Genomic DNA, 18380 nt, shown 5'->3' with positions numbered 1-18380 from the left:
GGTAGTTCGACAGTTCTTGCGCAATAAATTTCTGGCGCATGTTGAATGACGAGCGAGCTTGCGTTTGCGTGGCACGTTGCATGTGGGATTAGTTTCTTAAAATCGTAAACTATTGCTTAGGTATTTAGTAGGTATTTTGTTCTTTGCTGAATGCTAGAGAACGGAAATCCTAAGTGCTAAATTGGTCAGACAATCCATTCAAGGTGATTCTGCTACGCAAAGGACGCAAAGGATAATCGTGAAAATAAGTAAGAAACAGGTCAGTTGGGGAAACTACGAGGCGAATGTCAAAAAATGGATGGTCAATAAATGGACTTTTGATGACCATATATGGGCATAAATGCAGCCCCCGCTACTAAGGGTGAAAAAGGATAACAAGCCGGTACTTGCGGTATCACGTCCACTTATGGAGAGAAAAGGCTTCAGTTTTCACTAGGAATTAGTGTGATTTGATTACATTCGGCGAATTGACTCGAAAATGGCGATAGGAAAACGGCTTTTCTGCAGGTCTGGGCGTCACAATCAGCTGGCTATTCAATAAATGGATTGGTTTTATGAAAGAAAATTGTTAAAAGATTTAATTTAATTACAATAAACAAAATATTTAATTCTAAAATAATAACTTAACTACAATTAGAAAAACCATAAACCAAAATAATAAAAATAGTGGCATTTTTAAAACACGGTACTGCTTACATTTCTTGGCGCGTCTGTTTCAATCGCCATATTTGCCAATCACGGTTTGACCTTGCGTTGTAACTCTGCGATTTAGACGCCAGTTAATTATGCACGGGTGAGTGTAGGTCTTGTGTGGTTAAAAAAATCATTATGCCTTATTTTTCATTTGAATGCTGAAATTCATTGAAAAGATGAAGTTGTCTGATTTTATGACCATATATGGTCATCGCCCCGCCCACCCAGCCGCTGATTGGCTAATCCAATTTTTGTTGGCTCCTCGTAGTTTCCCCAACTGAGGTCCGTTGCTCTGAATATTGATACCAATAGGTACCTAACTACTGTTGCTGATACTATTACACGATGATATGTACGTCCCTACATACATACATACGTCCCCTCCGTGGCCGAGTGGATTAAAGCGCCGGAATTCGACGCTTACCGGTAGTGAGAGCCCGGTTCAAGCCCCGGTGCGGGCGGCCACATTTAGCTCCTACGTGTAATGGCGTGCGTGCTGTGGCAGGGGCCCGCACAGAAGCCAGGTAACGTGAGTGAGCGGAGGGGCCGTGTCCAGTCGTGAGGGCACGTTAAACGTTCGGACAAAATTCTGCCATACAACTGGAATTGCGCGATCGGGTGGTGGGGTCAGGTCAGCACACAGCTATGCTTAGGCGGCTCTGATTCCTCAAATCCACCCATTCAACCATTCGGACTAAATTTATAAAAAAAATGTAAATGTGGCTCGTTGTGCATTCATCATGTTTTGGGTTGCTTGAAATATTTTAAGTACCTATAGGGAAGGTGGCATAGTTCTGACACTTTTTCTTAAGATGTCATTTCCTTCATAACTATTCAGGTCTGGCAAATTGCAAATAACAGTGCCCTGTTGGGCCCTTGTGTGGCTCTCATATTTATCATGAGTTCGCTTGAAATGTGAAAGTACCAGACGTAAAAATGTCAGGTCGGGTGATTTAAATATCCGAAATCCGAATGTACCCCACCCTTTGGCCCGTGGGATAAAGTCGGGAAGAGGGGGGGCAGCTTCAGACAGTAGTCAGTTGGGGAAACTACGAGGAGCCAAACAAAAATTGGATCAGCCAATCAATGGCTGGAGTGGGCGGGGTGATGACCATATATGGTCATAAAATCAGACAACTTCATCTTTCCTGCATCCTAGCATTCAAATGAAAAAGAAGGCATAATAATGTTTTTTAACCACACAAGGCCTACACTCACTTGGTGCACAATGCACTGGCGGCTATAAATCGCAGAGTTACAATACAAGGTCAAACAGTGATTGGCAATATGGCGGATTGAAACAGACGCGCCAAAAAATGTAAGCAGCACGTGGTTTGAAAATGTCATATTTTTATTATTTTTATGGTTTTTGCCAATTTTGGTTAAATGATTATTTTGAAATTAAATTCTTTATTTATTCAAATAAAATTAAACCTTAAAACAATTTTCTTTCAAAACACCAATCCATTTATGGAATGGCCAGCTGATTGTTATGCCAGAACCTGCAGAAAAGCTGTTTTTCCTATCGCCATTTTCTAGTGAATTCGCCAAAATTAATCAAATCGCGTTAATTCGAAGTGGAAAATGGAAGCCTTTCTCTGATAAGTGGACGTGATACCGCAAATCCCGGCATGTTATACCGTTTTTCTTCCGTAGTAGCGAGGGCTGCATTTATGCCCATATATGGTCATCAAAAGCTATTTATTGACCAATCAATTTTTGGATCTTCTCCTCATTGTTTCCCCAACTGTAGTGTCCTCTTGTTATGCCACAGTTTCATTCAGTACAGTGTGATTTTACTGTACCCAGGTATCTGATGTCAAATTTCAAAATGTCACATATGTTCAGTCTGTGTTCACCACTATGGTAGATGAAACCTTGTATCTACCTATTTGGGGACTTGTCATCCTCCTCCCGATACATGCACACATACTTACCTAAACACCCACAATTCTAATGATGCATTTATTTATCCCATGTTAAATGTTGATACAGTTATAGATGTGCACCTTACCATTTATTTCTTATGAAAGTATGCATTATTGTTCTATGAAAAGTTTGTCTGCATGGTTCTTGTGTTATCAAATGCTGTAGGCTATATTTAATTTGATGCAGATCACTAACTCAGTTCATTCTGACACACTGCTACTGCTTATTATTTTTCCTGAGCAATTTCACTGTTTTTCTAAATCACACCCTGCGTCCTGCGTTTCTCAGACGGCAGTGATGTCTGGCTCGGACGACGGCCAGGACGCGGAGAGCACGCTGTCTCAGCGGCTGGACCGGTGCCTGCAGCTGGTACAGGAGGTGCGCGACGCCTCGGTGCCCTCCTCCGACCCGGAGCTGCAGGTCAGTAGGTACCTCCTGCCCGGAGCTGCAGGTCAGTACATCCTCCTTGGGACGGTAGGTACCTCCTCCGACCCGGAGCTGCAGGGTCAGTAGGTACCTCCGACCCGGCGCTGCGGGTCAGTAGGTACTTCCTCAAACCCGGAACTGCAGGTCAGTACCTCCTCCTGCCCGGAGCTGCGGGTTGGTACCTCCTCCTGCCCGGAGCTGCGGGTCAGCAGTGGCTTACAACTCGTATCCGCCACCAGGGCCACAGGCTCTGACTCTGACCCAGGACATATGGTCACTTACGTACCTCCTGGACCATTAGCTGCTCATCCAACCCTGCGCAAACAGAATGGAATATGCGTCTTAACCTAAACCTGAGCTGCCAGTGTCTCTCCCGTCCACGGAATACAAATCGACTTCCTAGCACAGACTATGCTCTTTTGCTGTCTGTCACATTTCTACATTTTTTTATATTCTATTTCACTTACATCCTACATGTCCGGCTATCAGAAAATTAGAACTTCTCACCAAAAGTATTATAATCGTTGATGAAAGCAAACTATCAGAATGACCAAAAACTCCTAGGCCAATCCTTTTACTTCTCCTTTATCTTTATCTCTCTCACCTCAGTTTACTGTATTTAGCTATAATTTTGCTGAAAGCTCCCTCTTTTTTCGTCAAAGTCTAATCAACCATATATTGGCAGGAGTACTCCCCCTCCGTCCCTCAGAGTACAGAACGCTCGGCCATCTTGGGCCTGGAGTCGCTCGCGGCGGGTCTGGGTCTGTTCTCACCCCTCAGAGTACAGAACGCTCGGCGATCTCCGGCTTGGAGTCGCTCACGCGCCGGGTCTGTTCTCACCCCTCGGCCCTCTCTGTCCCTCAGAGTACGGTACGCTCGGCCATCTCGGGCCTGGAGTCCCTCCCGCTCCGTGTCTGGGTCTGTTCTCTCCCTTCCCCCGTCCCTCAGAGCACGGTGCGCTCGGCCATCTCGGGCCTGGAGTCCCTCACGCCGGGTCTGTTCTCACCCTCAGAGCACGGTGCGCTCGGCGATCTCCGGGTTGGAGTCCCTCACGCTGCGTGTCTGGGTCTGTTCTCACCCCTCGGCCCTCCCCCGTCCCTCAGAGTACGGTACGCTCGGCGATCTCGGGCCTGGAGTCGCTCACGCGCCGGGTTTCGTCTGCCGGCTGTTCTCCAGTAACGAGTCTGTTGAGGAGCTGCCGACCGGCTCCCTGCGCTTCCTGCTGCTGCCGGCCCTGCTGGGAGAGCTCACCTGCCGGCTGGCGCACGAGGACAGGATGGAGGTGAGGAGGGGGGGGGGGAGGGAGAGGAGGGGGTGACGGCGCTACTGGGAGAGCTCACCTGCCGACTGGCGCACGAGGACAGGATGGAGGTGAGGAGAATAGGGGGGGGGGGCAGGATGGAGTGGGGAGGGGAGGGATGGGACAGGATGGATGAGGATGGGGAGGACAGGAGGTGAGGAGGGGGACAGGATGGAGGTGAGGAGGGGAGGACAGGATGGAGGTGAGTGGGGAGGACAGGAGGTGAGGAGGGGAGAGCTCACCTGCCGACTGGCGCACGAGGACAGGTTGGAGGTGAGGAGGACAGGGGGAGGTGAGAGGACCGAATGGAGTTGGGGGAAGGGAGGAGAAGGGCTGTAAGAAGGGTTAGAGAGAGGCAGGAAGGGGGGACGAGATGGGTATTTAGAGTCGGGTCAATAGCGGATCGGGGGGGGGGGGATGAGCATCATGAAATTATGATCATGGATACTCAGATTTATTGTCACCCTGTGGATTTTCTGTCTTTTTTCATTTGTTGCATACACTTGAGATCTCCCGGTGACATATTTCATTTTCATCTGTTTGGGTTAGTTTGGTCGGTTTTTCGAAAACAGTAGATAGGCGGTTAATAACCTATTTCTGCTTTATTCTCAAATTTTGCCATTTTTTATGGATCACCGGCGTGTATTTTTTTTTCCCACTGATCCGTCAGTTTTTAGCGCTGTTTGTTGCGCCCTCCCTCCGCTGTGTTTACTGTATATGCAGATATCGCCAGGTCCTTCGCTTGCGGTCGTAGGCGGCTTTGGCTAGTGATTCAGGGTAACTTCAGGACGGTCCCGCGCCGCAGGAAAACTGCTGGGATTTCCGAGCGACCGCTGACGGAAGCGGCAAAAAGACGCTAAATCCTCCGTGAATGATTCATTGCAGATCGGGGACGGGTATAAGCCTGTTATGACCGGTGTGACCGAGTAATTTCCGCCTGAAAGGGAAAACGCGCTGAGCACTTTGCTTGATGAAATAGCGTTTGAGGTGTTTTGGATTGCCTATAGAATGTACGGAATGTCGTATAGGCATACTGAAGTTAAGTACGTGCTTCGAATCGAGAGTAAATGGAATATTTTCATCGTGATGCAGATTTCAACGATGAAATGCGAGAAGTTATGCAAACGCACCGAGCTTCTCTCACGCTTAAAGGTAGTGTGCCACCTTTGAAAGATTTCCCATTTTATTTTTCCTAGGAAAAAAGCTTCTGTTTTTACCTAATATCGCAACAAAAATCAAAAATGGGCCTGGAATAGTGCCTTTTTCGCCTAAAAGTTTATCGGTTTTTCGATATGTATAACAACTGTAGTGGGCTGAGCTGCAACAGGCGTCGGCAACAATCGCGAATGCGGCGCACATGTGACAATAAGCAAAGGTCATTATAGAGTTACGACGTACGGGAATGAGTTATCAGCTGTCTAATCGTAGACAACACAATGTCGAGCCTTAAACTGTAAGCCTGTATTGGTATTGTTTCTTTTATTTGGCTGTCGAACATTATTTATGGTTTGAAATATGATTTTATGTAAAATAATTGATATGGAAAAGCCGTCTCTTAAGTTATGACCCATTTCACCACACGCAAGTGGCAGAAATGACAATGATCAGCTGACGCATTTTTCTTGGCCGAAGTCAGAGCGCGCGGCCCGACGCACCACCATCGCACCACAAAGTATGAGCAGAAGCCGCGCCCAAAGCCAGGGCCCCGGTAACGTGAGGTAGCCGAGTCGGTGCAGCGTGCGCTGACCCAAGCCGGGGCCGCAGCTTTGGGCGCGGTCTACCGCATCCCCCCGGGCTATCACATGACACCGGGAGGACGCGCGGCCCCGGCTTGGGTCAGCGCACGCTGCCCCGACTCGGCTACCTCACGTTACCGGGGCCCTGGCTTTGGGCGCGGTCTACCGCACCACCTAACAGGCGTGTTCGAAACCGCAGGAGATGATGATGAACGGGTTTATCGAAACTTGATTGGATGAGCATATCGGTAATAGCGATTTCAGTGTGTGCATTTATTGTTCATAGTGGTGTGAAATGTGGTTGGGGTACGACCGACAACCCGTCGGGGCGAATTTCGCACTGGGGTACTCAAAATTTGAAGAATTTAAGACGTTTCCATGAGTTTTGAAGGTATGGATAAGTTCTAAAAATCCGGTTCTCCTTATCTGGGCCATTAACTCCATACGGTCCAGGAAAGCTGGCACACTACCTTTAACCGCAATGTATATTTTCCTGTTGATTAACGCACACATTCCTATTGATATCCCCCCCCATTCCCTGTTCCACGCTACACTCGATCAGTGTCTCACATCGCCAGGGTACTTCGTTAGAGGTATTTCCCCCACCATCGGTTGTTACCCATTACCCGTCATTTTCCCCATTTGTCCTTCCTATCGCCGAGGTCTCCGCTCTTTAGGAACTTCCGTGGCTTAGGCTCCTGCTGTGAGGTATCAGATATAATTGCATGCATCCGGGCGAAGTTGAATCATAACTAGGATTATTTCGGTGTCGTCTCCCTGCAATACACCTAACCGTTTCACCTTTTTGCGCCATTTCCCATGACTCACTCAACCCCCTGTTTTCCCCCTTCGGCTCTGAGCTGACCGGTATAGCGGAGGTTTACTACAGGGACCCCCCCACCGCTGGTTCTTATCCCTCTATTATCCCCCTGTTTCTCCCCTCAGCTGATTGGTATAGCGGAGGTGTACTACCGGGACTGGTTCTTACCCCTCTGTTACCCCCCATCCCCTGTTTCTCCCCTCAGCTGATTGGTATAGCGGAGGTGTACTACAGGGACTTTCTGCAGCGTTGGTTCTTACCCCTCTTTTACCCCCGTTTCTCTCCCTACCTCCCCCAGCGTTGGTTCTTACCCCTCTGTTACCCCCCTGTTTCTCCCCCTCAGCTGATTGGTATAGCGGAGGTGTACTACCGGGACTGGTTCTTACCCCTCTGTTACCCCTGTTTCTCTCTCCCTCAGCTGATTGGTATAGCGGAGGTGTACTACCGGGACTGGTTCTTACCCCTCTGTTACCCCCTGTTTCTCCCCTCAGCTGATCGGTATAGCGGAGGTGTACTACCGGGACTGGTTCTTACCCCTCTGTTACCCCCCCCCCCTGTTTCTCCCCTCAGCTGATTGGTATAGCGGAGGTGTACTACCGGGACTGGTTCTTACCCCTCTGTTACCCCCTGTTTCTCCCCTCAGCTGATTGGCATAGCGGAGGTGTACTACCGGCACCTCCCCCACCGTTGGTTCTTACCCCTCTGTTACCCCCTGTTTCTCCCCTCAGCTGATTGGTATAGCGGAGGTGTATTCCCGGGACTGGTTCTTACCCCTCTGTTACCCCCGTTTCTCCCCTCAGCTGATTGGTATAGCGGAGGTGTACTACCGGGACTGGTTCTTACCCCTCTGTTACCCCCCCCCCCCTGTTTCTCCCCTCAGCTGATTGGTATAGCGGAGGTGTACTACAGGGACTGGTTCTTACCCCTCTGTTACCCCCCGTTTCTCCCCTCAGCTGATATGTATAGCGGAGGTGTACTACCGGGACTGGTTCTTACCCCTCTGTTACCCCCTCTCTGTTTCTCCCCTCAGCTGATCGGTATAGCGGAGGTGTACTACCGGGACTGGTTCTACCCCTCTGTTACCCCCTCTCTGTTTTCTCCCCTCAGCTGATTGGTATAGCGGAGGTGTACTACCGGGACTGGTTCTTACCCCTCTGTTACCCCTGTTTCTCTTTCCCTCAGCTGATTGGTATAGCGGAGGTGTACTACCGGGACTGGTTCTTACCCCTCTGTTACCCCCGTTTCTCTCTCCCCCTCAGCTGATTGGTATAGCGGAGGTGTACTACCGGGACTGGTTCTTACCCCTCTCTTACCCCCGTTTCTCTCTCCCTCAGCTGATTGGTATAGCGGAGGTGTACTACCAGGACTGGTTCTTACCCCTCTGTTACCCCTGTTTCTCTCTCCCTCAGCTGATCGGTATAGCGGAGGTGTACTACCGGGACTGGTTCTTACCCCTCTGTTACCCCCTGTTTCTCCCCTCAGCTGATTGGTATAGCGGAGGTGTACTATCGGGACTGGTTCTTACCCCTCTGTTACCCCCTGTTTCTCCCCTCAGCTGATTGGTATAGCGGAGGTGTACTACCGGGACTGGTTCTTACCCCTCTGTTACCCCCTGTTTCTCCCCTCACTGATTGGTATAGCGGAGTTGTACTACCGGGACTGGTTCTTACCCCTCTGTTACCCCCGTTTCTCTCTCCCTCAGCTGATTGGTATAGCGGAGGTGTACTACCAGGACTGGTTCTTACCCCTCTGTTACCCCTGTTTCTCTCTCCCTCAGCTGATTGGTATAGCGGAGGTGTACTACCAGGACTGGTTCTTACCCCTCTGTTACCCCTGTTTCTCTCTCCCTCAGCTGATTGGTATAGCGGAGGTGTACTACCGGGACTGGTTCTTACCCCTCTGTTACCCCCTGTTTCTTCCCTCAGCTGATTGGTATAGCGGGGGTGTACTACCGGGACTGGTTCTTACCCCTCTGTTACCCCCTCTCTGTTTCTCCCCTCAGCTGATTGGTATAGCGGAGGTGTACTACCGGGACTGGTTCTTACCCCTCTGTTACCCCCGTTTCTCTCTCCCTCAGCTGATCGGTATAGCGGAGGTGTACTACCGGGACTTTCTACAGCGGTGCCGCGACTACGGTATAACCGAGGCCGAGATCCCGGCTCCCCGGTCCCGAGGGGAGGAGCCCGACCCCCCGGCGGCGCGGCACCCGGCGCAGCAGCCGCGCGCGCCCACTATGAGGGATCTGGCCACCATGTCCAAACAGCGGGAGGAGCGACTGAGGAGGTACCGCGAGCAGAAGGAGCTGGAGAAACAGCTGACCGAACTGCAGGTGAGAGAGGGGGAGGGAGGGGGAGGGAGGGCGGAATAATGAAAGGAAGGGAATGGAAGGGAGCGAGGGAAGCCAAACTAGTGGCTTTGGTAGTTTTATGCTTGTTAACTTTTTCATCATTTCACGCATAGTTTTGCGTCTTAATTTCCTGACACTGACGGGCGCCGATGAGCAATTAGATAAGGTCATTCCCTCCCCCATCAATCTCCACCTGACAATGTCGCCTTGTCTGTTAACTCCTTTTTCGCTTCATGATCAGTCATTATATTTTGACGGATTGACGGAATCCAGTTTTACTGTTGAGGCGCTGCTGACCCTTCAACCCTCGAACAAGGAAACCACAGAACAAAACATAGGCATTGCTCTCGATGGTGGTTAGCTGTGTTTGTCACAGTGTTATCACGATCACGATGTTATCACGTCACAATAATTGACGTCAGATAATTGTTGAACTCCTATCAAGGCCGGTCAAGGCTGTTGTTGATTCTCGCTAATAATAGTGCATGCGTACCTCGTCGGCCATACATAGTACGAGGCCGTCCCTTTGTCTGCTGTAGAGCCATTCTCGCCCACGCCCTTGAGCGGACATGCGTGCTCGTCAACTCCGGGTGCCCTGGCAACCCCCGGCGTTGTTGCCGCCTCGTAGAATAAGATAGATAGATATAATAAATTTATTTCATTAAGCAGAACACGTACAGAACAATGATCGCCAATTGGTGCAAAAGCAATCTTGCTTAAATCGCAGCACCAGTTTCGGCTCTTATGTGCTATCGCCCGAGTCGGATCACCTCACCACTGCACGCACGCCCGCGCCGCACCCGCAGCGACCGCCGCCACGCCGCCGCCACCGCCGCCGACCCGCCCGACCACTCCGGCTCCGGCCAGGCCCGAGGGGCCAGCCCGCCAACCCGATAGACTACCTGAACCGTCCTGTATCGGATAAGAATTTTTGAAAGAGCTGGGCCACCACTCGTTTGCCGCCATCCCGTCTCAATGTTCCGCCCGCCCAGTCAGTGTTCCCTGCGGGCGGGTAGACAGTCCCAAAGAGTCCGTTTAATAATTTGAGGAGCTGGTATCATGCGAATGACGGTCGCCTTAGTAATGCATATCCTGTGATATCTCATTAATCACCCTCCCGGGACTTTATTACCGGCTGTACCTCCGGGTCTTAGGGTCGATGAGCAATGCATGATCCATGGTGCAATCTTTGACGCACAGACCTCAGTTGTCCGTACTAAGTCGCGAATGATAACGATATGACTATTCTCATTGTTAGAGAAGTGGTTTTGCCATCTGAGCTCACGGAACGCACCTTTGAATTTTTAACAGCCCCCCCCCCACACGCACACAAAATGAACACAAGTTTGAAAGCCTAGCACAAACAGTCAGCGGGCACGAGTGAGCACGATTTTTGTTTCACTAGTTGGCCGACCACCAGTTGCTAACGAAATTTTGAGGAACTCGTAATTAAGATGACTGATCAAGTTGTTTGGTCATGTAAACAATCAGGGATGTATTGAAGCCGGCTGAAATTGACAGGTTTAAACCAGCTTGAATTAAAAAAACCACCTTCAGTCCAAACATCTACTATAACTGGAAGTCAGTACCGTGTTATTTGGTATTATGTCGACGTTTTGGCATATGATTATGTTGACAATCTGGTCAGTAGGAAACTAAGCTAAGAAACAAAGTAGGTGTAAGGCACAAGCACATTCCAGTCTTAACATTCGGTTTACCAATTGAAAGTCTCACTTTATTTTACATGTATGCATTCTGACCAATCGTCTGGGGCCTGGACTAGTAACACTAGAAAAACACAAAATGTCCCCAGAACTCACAAGGCACAGTACCAGGTACTAGGTAGCAGTACCTGGACACTGTAAGGGCAACGAACAGTAACGGGAAACTGGTTTCACTTTACTTACTGTACTCCAAGACCTATTATCCCATGAACCACCCATGTGAACAGTTAACTGTATAAAATATTGCAAGTTAGCATGAATAATTGAAAGGTGTAGATGGGAAATGTGAAGACAAGAAGCAGCATAGTGTAATGAAGCAGTTTACCTCAAGTGATGTTACGAGAAGAAAACGTACATAAGTGGCATTTATTATGTTGGTGCATACTGGTTTAAACCAGGGTGATTTGATTTACTATGAACGTCAAACCCCTTGAGACCCCACTTTTTTGCGATAATTTTTAAATGCGTCAACTTTCGTTGACAATATTCTGGCAATGCGTGTTTCAGAACCTGCCGAAACTTTTATTACTAAGGTATTTTGACGCCAAACGATTATGGAAGGTACTTCTCATTCACTCGTAATGTTAAGGTCAATTCAGGCCCGGGCAGAGGCTTGCGCTCGGCCACACTCGAGCCCCGCCACCAGCGCCATCTGCTCTAAATACCATCTACCAGCGCCCGATACCGCTACCAGCTACCGCCCACCATCAAGCCTGAATGGAGCGAGAGACGCGAGTGACCGGTCGCCGGGCAAGGAGCGCCGGAGGGGTAGGGCGGAGCTTAGCGCTGACGTCATTACGTGGCTCCGCCCCATGAGCGCGTAGCCTCTACCCAAACAGCAGATTCGTTCCGTGAAATTTAACATTACGAGTGAATGAGAAGTACCTTTCATAATCGTTTGGCGTCAAAATACCTTAGTAATAAAAGTTTCGGCAGGTTCTGAAACACACATTGCCAGAATATTGTCAACGAGAGTTGACGCATTTAAAAATTATCGCAAAAAAGTGGGGTCTCAAGGGGTTTGACGTCCATAGTAGTTTATGACAGCCGGCTTAATCCATGGATTAAACCTGTTTAAACCGGCTGCTGGCATAAATTTGCCAACCCTGTAACCAATAAGTTGTCCTTTTCTGGGGGGGGGGGGGGCAATCGAGCGAGCGCACTCATGAGTCCTCAAGCGCACTCATGAGCACTCGAACGCACTCATGAGCACTCGAACGCACTCATGAGCACTCGAGCGCACTCATGAGCACTGTGCGTGCTGAAGTTTGACGTGGTGCCCCCAGCTGGCTTGTGCGGGTCACCCTACTAACTGCCCCTAACCGTCTACCAAATTCGAGCGCAATAGGTCCAGCCCCTCTCAGGATGCAGTATGATGTTCCACTCCTCAGAAGCTATCAGTTGACCGGAACGCTAAGTTGTTGCCGGTTATCACACAATTAAGCGTGTCGATTATGACCATTGGGACAAAGCTATAAGTTGTGAACTCAGCCCGTGTGATGCGGCACAGCCTACCACTCCAGGCAAATAATTGCCTGTGAAAAGTGGAACATCGTCCTGTAGTCGACTATACATGGGAACGCATCGCCCGCTTTAATGTTCAGTTGGCTAAGTTTAGTGCGGTTCGTCTAGTCGTTGTAGAGTTTGATATTGTAAATGGAACGATTATCCCGGCACCGCCTTGGCTATTTCCGTACCCACGACAGCCTAGGGGGGGGGGGGGGGTGTCGGATCCGACCCCCCTGTTATCTCGAGAACCAATGGTCGTATCGAGCCCCGCGAGGCGGCGTTCGAAAGGTCTCTACGAGACCTTCCCAAAGCACTCTTAAGATTTTAAGATTGAGGTCAACTTTCGGGTCAAGGTCAGGTCAAAGGTCAAATTCAGGGGTTTTGCATGATTAGGCTTACGGACAGCGGAATCGATAGCTGCTGCTCGAAACTCACCAAAAATGACTTCAAAGGCCTAGTGAAGGTACCATGTGCGTATAGGGGTCATACTAAGTACGGGTCAAGGTCAGGTCAGGTCACGAAAGGTCACGGTTTTCACTTTCTGCTACATGGGCGTGCGACACATGTTTTATGGCTTATTTTTCACGCCGAATCCGTTGGTAATGGTTATATGTGACCCCAAGTCACTGTGCTGGTGATAAGTGTGCATTGAAAGCATAAAAAATCAATTATACCATACATAACTAAACGAGGGCCCAGAAAAAAGGTCAATTTTTCAACTTTTTATTTTTGACAAAAATGCACTTATCTAGACGAGCTTTGTCCCAGGAATCTAGTGGTGCCATTTGTTTTCACATGCGATGTTCAGAAGTGCCTCTAATTCACGAAAATGCTTATGACGTCACCGTGCCCTATGTATGTTGGAGCTATTTTTTACAATTTGGGGGTCAAAAATCAAGATAGAAAGTTGAAATTTGTGACATCTAATGTTCTAATAGAGGTCTATAACATATTTTCCGTTTTTTTTGGAATTTCCCAAAATTTTGGATTTTATTAGCTGTTTTCCAAAAAATATAGTGTTTTGAATTTCTAGGGGTAAAAAACGCATTTATGGAAAATCCGAGATAGCCATTTTAAAGAACTCGTTGTGCTGCGTCTATTCATGTCCTTAATTTGCAATTTGCTTAAAACCTCGATTTTTGGCGATTTTTTAAACATTTACCATTTTTTGACTGAAAACGCCATGTAGTTACATCACTAAAATCGATATATCTAAAAAAAAAAATTGGATTTTTTTCTTAAAAATTGCACAGGAGACGTTAAATTGATGGGGGAGAAGGTATGCCAAGTTTCAAGTAGATAGCGTAAGCAGTTCATGAGTTATTCAAGAAAAACGGAGGGGGGGGGGGTCGGATCCGACCCCCCCCCCAGGCGGTCGCGGGTTATGGCACCCCTAACTTGACACGTAGCATAAGACGTGTCGTTGATCCAAATTAGTGGTGCCAATAAAGGTTCAAGGTTCTATTTGCCTAAAGATGTCCGAAAACTACGCTACACTCAACATAATTATTCAATTTGCTTTTAGTGTGCTATTAGCCAAAGGCGTTACTCATATCGAGAGCTGAGCTTTCTATTTGCAGTTGTTTGCCCAGTGCTGTCCTAAGCCTGCTGCCTTTGAACAACTAAATTTCGAATTGGGCATTGCCGGAGCTCCGAAGGCTTGAGCTCCGATTGGCACCACTAATCCACATGCATCAGAAGTAGTTGAGACTTGAGTTGGATTTAAAAGATGGATATAGAAGACCACTTGTCAATCGGTCGAGTCGAGAGATTGTCGAGATACAAGGCTCTGTTAACCCTCGCCGGCCTAGAGGGGGTGCGTTCGTTCGTTTGGCTCGCGCCATGATATCCTCTCCCCATTTGCCCCAGCAGGCGATACGCCGCTCCAGTCCTGACAATGCGACGGTCAGGGTCGGTCGGCCATCGATGGTGTCACCTCGGGACCCTGGGGACCTGTGCTGACCGGGTCCACACCCGTGACCTGACCTGTGACACTGTCTCCCCCAGGAGGCGATGACCTGTGCTGACCCTGTCCACACCTGTGACCTGATCTGTAACACTGCCTCCCCCAGGAGGCGATGCGCCGCCCCAGTCCGGATAACGAGACGATACGGACCATTGCTACTTTCACCCCGGGACACTGGGGTCCTGCACTGACCCTGTCCACGCCTGTGACCTGTGACCTGTGACGTCCCCTCCCCCAGGAGGCGATGCGCCGCCCCAGTCCGGACGACGAGACGATACGCACATACTATCTGACGCTGCTGCGCCAGGCCGTCGGTAAGGCGCTGTCCGAACTGCAGAGCCTCGAGCTCGAGAAGCCCATCCTGGAGCACATGCAGCACCTCAAGACCAGGTGAGCGTGAGGGAAGGAGGTGGTGACATTGACAACAGGACAGGGAGAGGTGGGGTTCAGGGGCCTGAGAGCCGGAGCGGAGAGCGAGTGTTGGCTGATTGTAGAACATAAATTCGAGAAAAAAAATCGGGTTAGATATAATTGGATTAGGGATGGAGTATTTCAGAGTGCCTGTGAACAGTGAACAGTTAGTGTTTCGATGTCCGTTTTGTCGATGTTTTTTTCACTATTTCACGTTCATGACTGCGTCTTTTCCGATGATGTTGTGTGTATGTGTTTTTTTTTTTTTTGGTACGGTGTTAACGTGGTCTAATTACCCTCCCCCTCCCCCAGGGGCGGCGCGGCGGCGGCCGAGTCGCTCCGTTCGCCGGCGTCTGCGCCGCCGCTGCGGCCGGTGGTGATCACCCGCACTAAGCTGGAGGCGGAGGTGTTTGGCGCCGGCTACAGCAGCCTGCCCACAATGTCCGTGGAGGAGTTCTACGAACAGAGAGTCAGGGACGGAGTGTGAGTGCGGGGCGGAGAGTGGGAGTTAGAGTCAGGGACGGAGTGGGAGTGCGGGGCGGAGTGGGAGGTAGAGTCAGGGACGGAGTGGATCGTCGAGTCAGTTACAGAGTGTGAATCCGAGTCAGAGTGGCAGTCCGAGTTAGGGACTGAGTGAAAGCTTGGGCATTCCACGATAGATCGTACCACTTTTTTTCCAATTTGGCACCCTCATCTCTCGGAATTTGACGAGAATTGGTCTCAGGGGTAATCAGGGGCTCTGAATCCACCTGTAACAATTTCAGGCTTATCAGATAAGTATTTTTTGAGTTATGGTGTACAACATTTTTGGATCTTGCTTTGCAGCGCTAAGTTTGGCGGGCTGTAACTCTAAGACGGATTATTCAAACGCCAAATGTTATATAACATTGAACTTGCAATGAAACAGAGATTAATATGTATTTTTTTAGTTTCGAAAAATACGCTATTTTTTATATATGACATATCGAGTTTTCTTTCATTTGTATTTTTTGGACTTTGGGACCAATTTTTTTTTGAATTTTTATTTCTTAAAAAAAAAATATTTGTCTCATTGTTAACCCGCGCCCTGGTGGGGGAGGGCTATTTTTTGCCCCCCTCCAGACTTTTTGATATATCTCCAGAACCGCTGCGCCGATCGTCACCAAACTTTCAGTACCCTCCCGGACATCAATTTTACACATTGTGACCAAAAATTTTTCCAAAGGCTATGATAGGTTGGCCGGAAATGACGTCAGAGTGACGTCATGTTCTGCCGTTTTCGACCCAAAAAAGGGTTTCGCGGGAACAGCTGTCAGGCCTATAGCTTTGCAAATACAGAAAAATGATAAAGACATAAAAGCTGTAGAATCAACAGGGCTACAAAACTGCTATCTCGGATTTTTGAAATTTTTGGATTTTGACCCCCAAAAATCAAAAAATATTTTTTTTGCATATAATCGAAAAATCCAAAAAGTTTTTTGAATTTCGCAAAAACCGGAATATATGTGATAGTCCTTACCGCCTTCCATCCACATACCAAATTTGAGATCGATACCTCTTTTTTTGGCGAAGTTATAGCGAAAAAACTGTTCAAAATTGATGACGTCAAATTTTCAAACTCAATTTTTAGCAATTCTAGACCCCGTAGCGCAAAACAAAGACCACCATTAGACTCCCCGTGACGAGCTGCATCGAATCAATACCCATTTTATGCAAAACTATCAACTTTAAAATTTGACCTTTTTTGGCCTGACCTTGACCTGACCTTGACCTGAACTTCACCAGAAAGTGACCTAAGCCGTACCTGATAGTCTTATAACCAATACCATTGAGTTGGAAATGAAAAATTGGCCATAAAACATGCATCACACAACCTTAGTAAAGTTGGGCTCATGTGACCTGACCTGTGACCCTTGGTGACCTGACCTGTGACCTGACCTGGTATTGTCAGTGACCTCTAATAGTAATATATCTACTAGGCAACTGACGCCCTATCGCTGATTCTCGACAAAATGCGTTTTCCTCGGTGTTATAGCGCATTCCCTAGAAGACCCGTGAACGGTGAAACATTTCATCTTTGACCTGACCTGTGACGTCATCGGTGACCCCGAGGTCAATGAAATTTGGTTTTCCTCGACAAATTTGACAGGCCTTTCGAACGCCGTTTGAATTTTGCGGATCCGTCCAGTAGTTTCGGAGATACGAGGGGGGGGGGCAAAAAATAGCCCCCCCCCACCAGGTCGCGTTATAAACAGACCCCACCAGGGAGCGGGTTAAGAAGTATGCAAAAAATTAGGAAGGTGTTCTTTTTATAAATGTATTTATTTTACGTCACGATAACGGTTTCGAGTAGTGATATTGGGAGGGGAGCTTACAAATTGCGTGGTAAAGCTGCCTAGTGACATCACGGGTTACTGAAATTTCAATTGAAGTCTGAGTCATCTGAAAAAAGTGAAAAGAGGGTTTATCCAACCCTCTTTCCTATAAGCGCGAGGGTGAAAAAGGCTGTTTGGTTCTGACATTGTTTTGGACGCCAATGACCATAGCTGTCCGAGATGAAAGTTACAGGACGCATGCATGGTGTCCTCCAGAGGTCTCACAACTTGTATATCTGGGAATTTTTTAAGGTAACATGAGGTCAGGTCGGTCACGTGACATCGCTGTCAAAAGTCAATGGGGAAATATAAAAAACTGTTATTTTGGCGCCGATAATGATCTAAAACTATCTCACGTACATGGTATCGTGATTTCATGCACTCCTTGCAAAGTCCAATGCTTCACTTTTGCATTGTTAACCTTGCGTGACGTCATTTATGACGTCACTAGGGTCGCACGAGTTTTTCGTCAATAACTCCCGATCAAATGGAGCTAGAGAGTCGGGAAAGCCACCAATGGACTCGGGAAGACCTTCCGAATCGAATGATATGCCATATGATACCCTTTGCCCAGCTTCGTGACCTGAGGGGATCTGACCTGACCTTGACCCGAGGTCAACTACTTAAGTTGACCTCACCCTAGCAAAAAGTATACCATTCGATGCGCCTGAGCTAGGCGAACACAATGATGCCAAAATTGTGGCTCTGCGGCCATTTTTTTGCGAAGTTATTTACTAAAAACCGAACCCGTAACTTCAGTCACTTGACCTGGCCTCTGACGCTACCGGTTAACCTGAGACCTTAACCCGCGCCCTGCTGGGGGGGGGGGTGTTTGAACACCCCCCCTTGTGGTTTTTCGCGAATATCTCAAAAACGGCGGCGAGGAGCGCCGCCGTTTTTGGTACACCTTATCATACATCAATTCTACACATGTTGTAAAAATTTCAGACCAAGGTCATTCAAGGTCAGGTCACCAGGTCACTTCAAGTGACCTCACCTCATAAAAACTTTCAATGTCTGTCATAGCTACACCGAGTGACCGATGGCTTTGAAACTTTCAGCGATTGCTAAGAGCAATAGCATGTAGGTACAAAATGTATATCTCAGAATTTTGATATCGATGACCTAAGGTCAGGTCAATTTTGCGACCTCCCCATTATAAGTC

General features: G+C 48.4%; 1 protein-coding gene across 1 annotated transcript in view; it reads left to right on the top strand.

Annotated features, from left to right (window-relative positions):
• The first annotated feature begins 120 nt into the window (after nucleotides 1–120).
• The window catches only part of LOC122368302 (immunoglobulin-binding protein 1b-like), a 28229-nt gene continuing 9969 nt past the window's right edge, over nucleotides 121–18380 (top strand). The window contains 7 exon segments of the mRNA XM_043342114.1: nucleotides 121–259; nucleotides 2911–3042; nucleotides 4152–4212; nucleotides 4215–4330; nucleotides 8982–9233; nucleotides 14689–14840; nucleotides 15174–15344. Coding sequence (XP_043198049.1) covers nucleotides 2920–3042; nucleotides 4152–4212; nucleotides 4215–4330; nucleotides 8982–9233; nucleotides 14689–14840; nucleotides 15174–15344 — 875 coding nt within the window. The 5' untranslated portion in view covers nucleotides 121–259; nucleotides 2911–2919.

Source organism: Amphibalanus amphitrite, unplaced genomic scaffold, assembly GCF_019059575.1.
Source record: "Amphibalanus amphitrite isolate SeventyFive unplaced genomic scaffold, NRLGWU_Aamphi_draft 000937F_arrow, whole genome shotgun sequence".
NCBI lineage: Eukaryota > Metazoa > Arthropoda > Thecostraca > Balanomorpha > Balanidae > Amphibalanus > Amphibalanus amphitrite.
This window is presented reverse-complemented; position numbering and strand designations above follow the sequence as displayed.